The 12,072-nt window shown below is 40.6% G+C and overlaps 1 protein-coding gene across 1 annotated transcript in view; it reads left to right on the forward strand.

Annotated features, from left to right (window-relative positions):
- Positions 1-9,827, forward strand: part of cacna1ha (calcium channel, voltage-dependent, T type, alpha 1H subunit a) — a 163,047-nt gene extending 153,220 nt beyond the window's left edge. Inside the window, exons 35-38 of the mRNA XM_059347414.1 lie at positions 846-1,014; positions 5,103-5,260; positions 5,927-6,087; positions 6,169-9,827. Coding sequence (XP_059203397.1) covers positions 846-1,014; positions 5,103-5,260; positions 5,927-6,087; positions 6,169-7,294 — 1,614 coding nt within the window. The 3' untranslated portion in view covers positions 7,295-9,827. The remainder of the gene's footprint in view (positions 1-845; positions 1,015-5,102; positions 5,261-5,926; positions 6,088-6,168) is intronic.
- Positions 9,828-12,072: the final 2,245 nt, after the last annotated feature.

A 12,072-nucleotide genomic window follows, 5' to 3' on the forward strand; every position in this document is an offset into this window, starting at 1 on the left:
CATGATATGGGCATGTTTCTCTACTATGGTGTTGGGCCTATTTATCACATACCAGGGATCATGGATCAGTTTGCATTTGGCAAAATACTTGAAGAGGTCATGTTGCCTTATGCTGAAGAGGACATGCCCTTGAAATGGGTGTTTCAACAAGACAATAACCCCAAACACACTAGTAAACCAGCAAAATCTTGGTTCCAAACCAACAACATTGATGTTATGGAGTGGACCTTAATCCAGTTGAGAACTTGTGGGGTGACATCAAAAATGCTGTTTCTGAAGCAAAACCAAGAAATGTAAATGAATTGATGAATGTTGTTAGAGAATCTTGGAGTGGAATAACAGCTGAAAGGAGCCACAAGTTGCTTGACTCCATGCCACACAGAAGTGAAGCAGTTATAAAAAACTGTGGTTATACAACTAAATATTAGCTTAGTGATTCACAGGATTGCTAAATCCTAGAAAAAAAGAAGTTTGTACAAAACAGTTTTGAGTTTGTAAAGTCAACGGCAGACAGAAATATACTAAAAACCTGGATTAATCTGGTTAGTCACATTGGACTGCTATTATTTTGAACACTACTGTACATACATTCTATACACATTCTATACATACATTTCTGCTATTTGGCATTTCTTATTATATATTTTTTGTGTTTGTTTATTTTCCTGAAAGTACTTTGCATTTTACAGATATTGCACATTGGAGAAAGTATATTTTATTATGTTAAATAGGTTAAATAAATTGTTGCATGTAGTAGTATGATTATCAATGAATAAATATAGGCACTATTACTGCATAAACATACATTCAGTGCTACAATGTGTGGTCTCTGTCTCCCCCTGTAGGAGGAGGAGGTGCAGTACGGTGACGACGATCTGCTGTCGTCAAAGAAGATGTCTGTATCCAGGATGCACTCTCTGCCTAACGACAGCTACATGTTCCGACCTGTTCGGCCCGCCAGCGCCCCCTACCCTCTGGAGGAGGTAGAGCTCAGTCCCCAGCACCAGCATTCAGGTAAAACATCTCACAAGAAGAAGAATGACTTTATCTATGTGTGTTTTCTGTTCAGGATATAAATATTAAACATGAAATCAGCATTTTGTCATTGGTTTGGACACCCACACACATAGATGCTAATAATATTCAATAAACTCCTCAATGAATAAAAGTGTTCCATGATGTTTCCAGCTGTTTTTTGCCCTTAGTTTTCTTTTGTACACTACCGCTCAAAAGTTTGGCGTCACTTAGAAATGTCCTTATTTTTTAAAGAAAAGCACAATTTAATTTTTTTTTTAAATAACAGACATACAGTCTAGACCATGGGTCTCAAACTCGCGGCCCGTGGGCCAGTTGCGGCCCTCGTGATGATATTTTGTGGCCCCCACCTTGATATGAAAGTTTAATGTTAGTTTTATATGAATGCCACTTTACCGTGTTGTGTGTGGAAGGTCCCTTTATTGCTCCAGCTGGAGCTTTGTTTCACTTGTTTCTATGACGACGTTAACAAAAAGAAAGGCAGCTGCTACCGGACCGTTTATTATCTGCCGTGTTGTTGTTACCGGAAGAAGGTAATTTTGGTAATTTTGTGTCTTTTTTTTGTAATTTTGTGTCCTTTTTTGGTAATTTTGTCTTTTTCTCATAATTTTGTTTTTTCTGTCATTTTGTGTCTTTTTTTTAGTAATTTTGTGTATTTTTTGTAATTTTGTGTCTTTTTTTGTAATTTTGTGTCTTTTTTTGGTAATTTTGTGTCTTTTTTAAGTAATTTTGTGTTTTTTCAGTCTTTTTGTGTCTTTTTTTGGTCATTTTGATACTGCCTCCAGCGGCCCCCAGGTATTTTGAGTTTGAGACCCCTGGTCTAGACATTGTTAATGGGGTGGAAACGGCTGATTTTCTTATGAAATATGTTATTTACTGTCAGCAACCATCACTCCTGTGTTCCAGTGGCACATTATGTTAATCCACGTTTGTAGTGTTGAAAGGCTCATCGATCATTAAAACACCTGAGCATTATGTTAGCACAGGTGATGATTTGAGAAGCAATAAAATGATCCTTCTTTAGGCTGGTTGAGCATCTAGAGGTAAGTTGGAGATTTGTTCACGTTAAAAGATTATTTTTACCCTTGTCAGTGTCTTTACTATATTTTCGAGTCATTTTGTAACTCATTTCATGAATAAAACAGTTTTGTTTTTTCCTACTCTCATGGAAAACAACATACATTTTCTTGGTGATCCCAAACTTTTGAGAGCTAGTGTAGATGCTTATAATATTCAATAAACTCTACAAGGACTAGAGTTATTCCATGATGTACGCATGTTTCCAGCTGCCAAATTAAAATCAAAGCTGACAGATATGCTGTTTGAAATAATCTAAACATTCTTTTTAATGCCATATTTTTTTTTTTTCTTTGTTTTTTTGTATGTGTTACCAAATGTATGTTTTCTAAAATATTCGTGTCTTGTAATCCTGTGTGGGATGGATCAGATGTTTGGCATGACACATAAATGAAAGACAATCTAAACTAATTAACTAAACTAAACTACAGCCACAGTGGGCTAATGCTATGATTTAATTTTAATTCCCATCAGTCCCACACAAGTCTACAAATGCTTTAAGTATTAGAATGTTTATTTTTTTAATCAGTGGTTCACAGTTCAGTACAACCTGCACAGTCTGAATGTGTTCTCAGCCTTACATCACGATATCTTCCATGAGTCAATGAGCCATTTGCACAGGATCAAGCCTCATAAGAGCTTTAGTTGTTGAATGTTAACAAAATGCTTTGTTCACCTTCGCTGACATGACAGTTTTAGATACATATGTAGATAAATGTACCTTTGTTGCTTTTAATTAGGACAGAAACCTGGAAAGAAAACAGGTTTGGGCTTCAGCAGCGATGCAGATTTGAACTTAGACAGAGACAGGTGGAAGCTCTGGAAGAAAACTGAAGTGAAGTGCTGAAGTTGGAGGTATTACAAAAGCAAGAGAGAGTTTGGAGCTACAGAAGGATAGTTTGTCAACAGAATATTATCAGAATCAGAAGCCTTTATTGTCATTGCACAGAGTAACGAGTATTAGTACAACGAAATTTGCCATCAACCCGTCTGAAAACATATAAAACACACATGCAATATGACAAAGAGGTGAACAGGACAGGAAGACAGAGATGAAAGAAAATAAATACAGCATGACATGAGGCGAGGAAAGGAGGGGGGAAATAAAAAATATAGTCCTGACAATAGATTAGAAGCTCCTTGTATCCTGTACCTCCTTATTTAATGAATAACCTGATTTATTTAGAATATTACTTTGTCATCTGGATGTAGTTTGGTAAAAAAAAATATTGACAAAACAGCTCTTGGACCTTCCAGATATACTCGCATTTGACCTAAAGTCATTTGTCACACATTGAATGATTTATATTTAACTTATTATGCAACTGGAAAAATCAATTGGCTGCACCAGTGAGGAGTTCTTATATAATAAACCATTTTATGTTTTGTACATCTCACAATGGTTAACAGTGTTCCTTTGTAAACTCAAACTTTTTTTTTATTTTCCATTCAGTGGGAATTAGATGCTTTTCTTTCCAGTTGGGCTTGGGTCTTAACACACAAGACACAAAACGAATTAGAAGTATTAACTTGCTGACAGCACAAGTCTCAGCACTGACAAGCACTGTTTTATCTGCAGTCAGATTCTAATGGCATGTTGTGGCCAGGCTGTGGACAGGCCCTGCTCTGTCCCAAGGTACTGACTGCAGTGGATGAGCTGATAACAATGTGAACCTTCACACAGGCTCATCTGCTCAGCTGAATGGCTCAATACTCGACGAGAATGACGGTTCACTTAACGGCCAAGCTGCAAAGTCACAAAACTACATTAAAAAAAGTAATCTTCACAGCTGTGGTGCTTTGTGTACCTTTCACTTTTTTTAAGATTAAACTAGTACACTTCCAATCAAGTGGCTTCACAGCTTGGCCTGAAACAACCGATGAAAATGAACTTGTTTGAGATCTGACTCTGACTTTGCTGCAATGATTTTAACCCGTTTTTCTTTCATTACAACTGAACCATAAAATGTATGTAAATATGGACTGTCTTCACTTCCTCCCATTATACAAAAATGAAGCCAAAATATCCCAGATATGGCCGCTGCCATCTTGCACTAGTGATGTCATTTGGAGCCAGAGTCTGTGCAGTAATGATCAGCTGGTGGAGTTTCAATATCAAGGTTGCGCCCATACACCTGCCTTACCCAATGGGAGACAATCACAGCTGTCAATCATGACATCAGATCCCTGTTTAATAGCATCAAATAACCAATTAAATGCAAACTTAGCAAAACCTTTACCTTAAAAGGACAGAAACCATCTTCAGGAAATTTTAATTTATGTGAACTTTGATTTGAGGGGGTGGGGTTACGAACTATACTGCAGCCAGCCACCAGGGGGCGATTGTAATGTTTTGGCTTCACTTCTTGGGAGCTGTCATGTCGTCCATCTTTATATATACAGTCTATGATCTGAACTCACAGGTGGACTGGACCTGTGTGTGCAGAATGCCTCAGACCCTGGTTACACAGTCCCACAGCAGTTATCAATCACAGATTGGATTAATAATCTCTTTGCAATCACACTGGTATGATGCATTAGAGTGCTATATGTTCGCTGGCATCTAAATACAGTCACATGGAGCTGTGAATGTAACCAGGATCTATTGACCAAATCAGCTCAGTTCTGCAACTTTACTATTAATGTTTCTGTTTGTATGAGCACCCTGCTGTATGTGCTGATGATTTGTCATTGAGAAAACACTTTATCTTGACAGCAGATTTGAAGCAATTGTAATTGTTGGAAGCAACTTTCTTTTTGTTGCTGCTGAAACCCAAATATTCTGTCAAAATAAAGTGTTAGGGATGTTATACTTTTGGAATCATCTCTCAAATACAATAAGTTCCCAAAGTAACAGGAAATAGTACGTGATGTGTGATTTTGCACACATATGCATGTGTTTCTGCAACAATGCATGTGTTTGCATTCAGAATGTGTACATGTGATTGCATTTTGTGTGCGATTCAAACACTTTACTGGTGTACCTTCAGGCTCAGTGACGTCGGTCCACTCCCAGCCATGTGAGAGTCGCACGCTGCTGCAGGTACCGGACGTTTCCCCCGTTCACCCTCGGTCGACTCCCACCCTCACCCTGCCCCGCATCGCCCCGCCCACGCCCAACCCCTCCCCACAGGCCCTGCGCAGACAGGTGAGAGACCCCATGTCTTACTTTCACAGTCATGTTCACATATTATAATAATAACATTAATATACACTACCGGTCAAAAGTTTTAGAACACCCCAATTTTTCCAGTTTTTTATTGAAATTCAAGCAGTTCAAGTCAAATGAACAGGTAAACAGGAAAGGGTACAAAGGTAAGTGGTGAACTGCCAGAGGTAAATAAAAAAAGGTAAGCTTAACCAAATCTGAAAAATAATGTACATTTCAGAATTATACAAGTAGGCCTTTTCAGGGAACAAGAAATGGGTTAACAACTTAACTCTATGGAGTCTTGGGCTATTTTGTCCATTTTTTTATTCTATTCATGTCTTTGTAAGTCATTTTGTGTCTTTTTTGGGTCATTTTGTTTCTTTTTTTAGTCATTTTGTGTCTTTTTTTGGTAATTTTGTGTCTTTTTTTAGTCCTTTAGTCCAACATAAAATGTGATTTTGAATCTTTTTTTACTTTCAAAACACTATCATGCTCAATAAAGAATTTTAAATGTTGCAAATTTGCATTAATTTCAGAGTACACTGAGACATTAAACTGCATCATTTTCAATTCAATTCTGGAAAAGTTGGTGTGTTCTAAAACTTTTGACCAGTAGTGTATATTGATGGGAAGTTTCACGGCGGTGTGTTTTTTATGTTGCAGGTGGCAGTTAAAGTGGATTCTGTTGAGTCTCATGGTTGTGAGCAACAGGAGAGGCCCAACCCCGTCCATCTGCCTCCCCTCTCCCCTCACACCTCCCCATCTCCTCTCCCTCCTCCTCCTCCCTCCTCCCCCTCAGCTCTCTCCCTCCCACCCTGCTCCCCGTCCGCCTTCTCCCTCCCTCCTCCCTCTTCCCTGCATCCCCTCCTGTCCTCCCCCTCTCACTCCCTCCCTCCTCCACCATCTTCCCCCTCGCTTCTCCTCCCTCCCCCTCCCTCCCCGCGTCTCCCCCTACGGCCCCCGAGCCTACGGAGACCTCGACCGCCCTCCGCCGTCTCCCTCTGCGACCCGGCGGACGAGGAGGTGTACCACATCACCAGCTCGGCCCGCCACAGGTGGCGAGACCAGGAGGGAGGAGAGCAGGAGACTAGAGGGAAGGCCGGCCGCAGCCACTCCCTCTCTCCCTACGGCGCTCTCAACTCCTCCTCCACCTCCTCCTCTCCTGCTCCCCCGCTGCCACCTTCCTCCTCGAGGAGCGCGCTCAGTCTGCTCGGCGCAGGATTGACAGACTTTAGGAAGGGTTTGAGCATCGACAACCCCGCCTTCCTGGAGAAGCCGTCGTCACTGTCTGCTGGTTACCCGGACGACCATCGGCGCCACTCTATTGAGGTCTGCCTCCCTCAGGCCGTCATCGCCGGCCACGACCAACACTTCACACGAGAGGCCCACCGCGCGGAAAAAGTCGGTCAGGGGTTTCCTGTGAGGGTGCAGTCGGTCGGGGGCGGCCACAGGAAGAAGAAGATGAGTCCTCCTTGTATATCCATCCACCCGCCCTCGGAGAGGGAACACCCCCACATCGCCTCGCCGCCAAAACTGGCTGACTGCAGCATGATGCTGAGACGCAGGACGCCGTCCTACGACTTGACCCCGCACACACAGTCAGACGCAGATTCACAGATTCGCACACAGATGCACTCCCCGATGCACGCGCAGCTCACACCCATCCACGTCCCGATGCAAGCACACTCACCGACACACACACTGACACCCACTCCGACACACACCCCGCCGCACGCATCCACACCCACGCTGCCGCACATCCCCATCAGCCCCAACATCTTCATCCAGCCTCACGCACCTCTCGTCCCGATGCCTTTCTCACAGACGCGATCCCTCTCCCCCGCCGCGAGGCGCTCGCCTCTCACGGGGGACTACATCCCCCTCCCCCAGTTCACCTTCGACCAACCACAGTCCAGATACCTGTCAGCCGGCCTATCAGACAGCGATACGGCCACCTGCTCTTCCCCTTTCGACAACAGACTGGGAAGCGGTGCAGGATTCAGTGCAAAGAATCGGAGGACCGCCCAATGAACAGCGGGCTTTGCCTTCAGGAAGTGATTTCATTGGTCCTAAATCTCTAAGGTTGGAGTAGAGGGGCCTCGGCTGACCTCAGCAGAGATTGGTGCTGGGGAGAAAGTGAAAGTCTACTGGGAGAGGGAATTTTTTTTGTTTTTTTGTTTGGATGGATACTGAAAAGACTTATTCTTTCCAGAGAGACGCTGGTACAGTCCCGTCAAAGAATAAAAAGACAGTGGATCCATTTTCCCGAACCCAGCTTGAAGGACAGCAGATCCACGAGGTTGTACCAGTCAAACAGTACCCACTGTACATGGTGTGTTTGGGGACTAATACTAAAAACACACCAGGACTAAAGCCACCTAACTCCGTAGCCAAAGTTTTTTTGTCCCCACCCACGCGAGCCAATCAGGAAGCAGCGTCTGGCTGACGACCTCTGACCTTTTTACAGGAAGTGGTTTGCGAAATGCGAGCGTTGGGGGGGAATTGTGGGATATGCAACTTCAGGTTTTCTACAGAAGTTCTGCTTGCCCCTCCTCTGCTCCTCGATCACATTGATCAGAGCAGAAGCGTGTGTGTGAGTGAGCGTGTCTGCGTTTTCCTACGTGCGAGTATTGTCAAATCTGTCGTCATGGAAGTCGGCCATGTTATTCTTACGCCTGCAACGACAGAGAGGGGAAGCAGGGCAGAGCTGTAGTGTTTGTTTATTTGTGTATCTGTGCAGTGTAAATAAAGGAAAATACTGTATTTGGTGAGATTTAAAAATAGCTCTATCCATATGCACATATTTTTATAGAGATCTAAAAATGTTTTTTGCACACAAATTTGAATTTCAAGTTGCTTGTTTTTCCTCTGTTGTCCTCTTGTGAATGTATGTTTCTTTTCAAACCGGAGAGAGCAGCGAGGGAGACCGACCCTCCTCTCTACAGGCTAGCTGAGGTCGAGGATTGGGATTTTATTTTTCTATTTTGAAAAAGAGAACGAAGAGAACAGGGGTGTGATGTGTTTCTGTAGCTTTGTCTCAGATTTCTATGTATTTTGTGTCTAAATAACAGTCTTAAGAAGCGGGCTCAGTGATGCAAGCTAAATTCAATTGAATATGTTTTACCAACTTGCAGTTAAAAAACTTCAATTTAGAGCTGAAATTATTAGTTGACATATCAGTTAGTCATTTTACTGAAAGAAAAATCAACTATTTTGATAATTGATTAATTGTTAAAGCATTTTTAATGCACAAATGGCAGAAGATGCTGTTTTCAGCCTCTCAAATATGGAGATTTTCTGCTTTTGTCTGTTTTATATCACAATAAACTGAATGTCTGTGCATTTGGACCGACAAAACAAGACATGTTAAGACATCACCCTTGACTTTGAGTAATTGGGACTAACAATTTTCACTATTTTCTGACATTTTATAGACCAAACAATTAATCAAGAATCAGCACATAATAGAAATAACCATTGGTTGCAGCCATATTTCAATTAGATTTTTTTGTCCAGATAAATTCTAAAATAACTTCTTGCAGGCAGCTAAATCTCTGTGAGCTGCTGACTAAGGAAAAATATTTAAAAACATATATCACCATCATTAAAAAAAAGTCATCTCTGAGCCCCCCTTCTGCAGCTGTTTTCAAGCTGGATCAGCTGTGACACCACTTAGTGTTTCTGTACATCTAAAGACAACCAAACTAACTAACTTACTAAATATGTGTAGCCAGAGTGCAATAATAATATATACTTGTGGAAAATATAGTAACATCCACACATAAAACAACCACACTCTTTGTGTTCGTACATACTGTAGAACTACTATATATGATATAAACCCATTTTTATATGATGATCGAGAGTATTTCTATCTCTAGTGTTCATGCTACTGTAGGTACTTGCCCCCTGCGTGTGGCACGGGTGCGGCTGGAAGCAGTGTTAGGTACTGTAGATTTCTCTAAAAGCTCCGGCCCGCTCGCTGATTGTGTAAACAGAAGAGTGACATGCATCTCTGCTGAGGATTGAATAACTCATTTATCACCCCTTGATTTTTATTTCCACTCCAATCTCACCACATAAGGTTTGATTTGTTACCTACATATCAGTTATGTTGAGTCAACCTGTGTGAATGGCAAACAGCATTTTCCTTCCGGTGACTGGGTGTTTTCTTACCAAGCCATACATTTATTCGACACAGCACAATATGTATTTTATTCTTTTTTTGTGCACAGGTACACATGAAGCATGCTTGTTAGCTACTTAGGATTCCTCTTATAAAGGCAGCTGGCTGGGTCAGCGTCTTTATTTCTTCTGATCAGCATGTAACATGCACAACTATTCAGTTTTCTGAGTGAAAACCAAAGTGCTTTGATGCTGCACCATAATCACCGCAGGCCCAGTGTTTCATATGCTACAAATGTATCCACCTTATATAAGTACTGTCGGACAAAATGAAAAGTGTTGATATTAACTTGATGATAGATGGTCTCTGAAGGTTGGTAAAAACTCTGAAATAGTATAGCAACCAGTACATTTTATTCATGTCATATATTTTTATTCACGTTGTTTAAAAAATGTATAAAACTTGCCCAGCGCATAGAAAATTGGCCCTACGTCATGCTAAAACTAGCATTACAAGGCTGTAAGAGGTTGCCATGGAAGCCCATTTCTGCCAGGAAAAAAAAAACAATGAGAAAAACTTTCTCAAAATAATAAGTTAGTATCTCAAAATTATTATTTTTAGAAAATTTCTCATTATCTTTAAAAAGTTTCTCATTATTTTAAGATAGTTTCTGATTATTTTTTAGAATGTTTCTAATTATTTTTTAGAAAGTTTCTCATTATTTTTCAGAAAGTTTCTGATTATTTTTAGAAAGTTTCTGATTTTTTTTTTTTTTAATTTTCTGATTTTTTTTTTTTAGAAAGTTTGATTATTTTTAGAAAGCTTCTCATTATTTTTAGAATGTTTCTCATTATTTTTTAGAAAGTTTTCTCATTATTTTGAGTTACCACGTCATTTTGAGAAAGTTTCTCATTTCAAAATACTAAATCATTATTTTGAGAATGTTTCTTATTCTGATTAAGTTTCTTTATATTTCGAGACACTAAGTCATTATTCTAAAAAAGTTCCTCATGACTTTGCGCAGGTTTGTCCTTTTGAGATACTAACTCATTATTTTGAGAAAGTTTCTCATCTTCAGAAAGTAACATTATTCAATCAATATTCTTAATAGTTTCAAAAAGCAATTTGAGACAATTTCTAAATCCAATTATTTAATCTTCCTTTGAATCACACTGATGAAAATTGGCTTCCAGAGGTTGCTTATACCTGCAGAAACCTGTGTAAACATGAGGTCAGTGATGAAAAAATGAAGAAAAAGGTCCAGTTTATCATATATTATCATCAGATTATCATTCTCTGTCATCAGCTTTACATCTCCCAAGCAGTATGCATGTAGAGGGAACATAGTGGAATAAAAAAAGAAGAATGGAACCATTGTAGGTCAGCTTCAGTTTGCTAAAGGACCTTGGACACCTTGGACTTTTAGGGCAGCCCTGTGATTGGTTGTCATCCTTGGCTGGAGTACGAATATAAATACCAGATAACAGCGAGCATGTTGCATAGACAGTTGTTGATCTTTCGATAGCACTCTTTCTTCCAGTCCTGACACACAGAAGCACATCTGATGTTGGATTCTGAGATGTTGTCCTCCCTCCTGTACATGGCACAGCCGGTCGTCCCCTGGTTTAAACTCATTTGAACACAGTATGTGCTCGAACACACTGTTATTGTGCAACTGCTTTGTCCTGTTTCATGTCCTCTTCCTGCACAGATCGTCCGCATTGGGAGGTTTTAAGTAGTCTGAGGACAGCCTCTTTCTGTCTCGCTCTTATTTGACTTAGTGCAGACAACCCCGATCTTACAGTACAGCATATTGCCATATTAATCGACACAGTTTGGTAGAGTGACTGCATAATTGTTCTTACGATTTACAGATCTTTGGATCTCAGTATTTAAATCCTGTTTTTGAGGAAACAGTTTTGACTATTGCATGTTCTGATTTAAGAAAAAAAAACTCTTTTGGGAAAGAATCATCTGGATGTTTTAGAGATTTTGATATTTGCATTTTCAGATGTTTCCATTTGTAGATTGACTACCTAATTGCACTGGGCTCTGATTAATTGGTATCTGATAAAATACTGATTAAACGACCCTATTCTTTATTGTCCAATGCAATACTGGGTGGTTATTTACTGTATGAGGACAGAGCTCCTCTTTATACAGTTTTATAGAGAGACATGGAAACCTAGTTGGTTCGATTTTGTTCAGAACCAACGTTATTTAATGTTGAGGTGAGCCTTTTTTCACTTTTCCTCCTGATACTCTAAACATGCTAGATCTCTGGTGATGGTGAAACTAATTAACTGATGTATATTTTATGTAGGAGTAGCCTCAGCCCTGACGCTCTGTAACGGACAGATAGTGATAAGTTGTTTTCTGAGTTGACACCGAGCTGGTCCGGCCGATCACGCTCCCGACGCAACGAAACCAGACTCCAGAAAAGTTCAAACTGTGATAGAACTTGACTTTGATGAATCAGAAGCCTTGTGTTTTCTTTCTTTCTTTCTTTCGTTTTTATAACCCTTCAGTGATTGGCCCAGGCACCCCCACCCCCAAACCCCCCAAGCCTTACAAGGAGGGGAGGAGGTGTGTTCTATCTGTCAGAGGAGAGCCAACGTGTCTGCAATAATAAGCCCTCCATTATTCCCTGTGACAGAGGGAGACGGGAGGGGACAGGGGAGGT

Source organism: Centropristis striata, chromosome 13 (genome assembly GCF_030273125.1).
Source record: "Centropristis striata isolate RG_2023a ecotype Rhode Island chromosome 13, C.striata_1.0, whole genome shotgun sequence".
Classification (NCBI taxonomy): Eukaryota; Metazoa; Chordata; class Actinopteri; order Perciformes; family Serranidae; genus Centropristis; species Centropristis striata.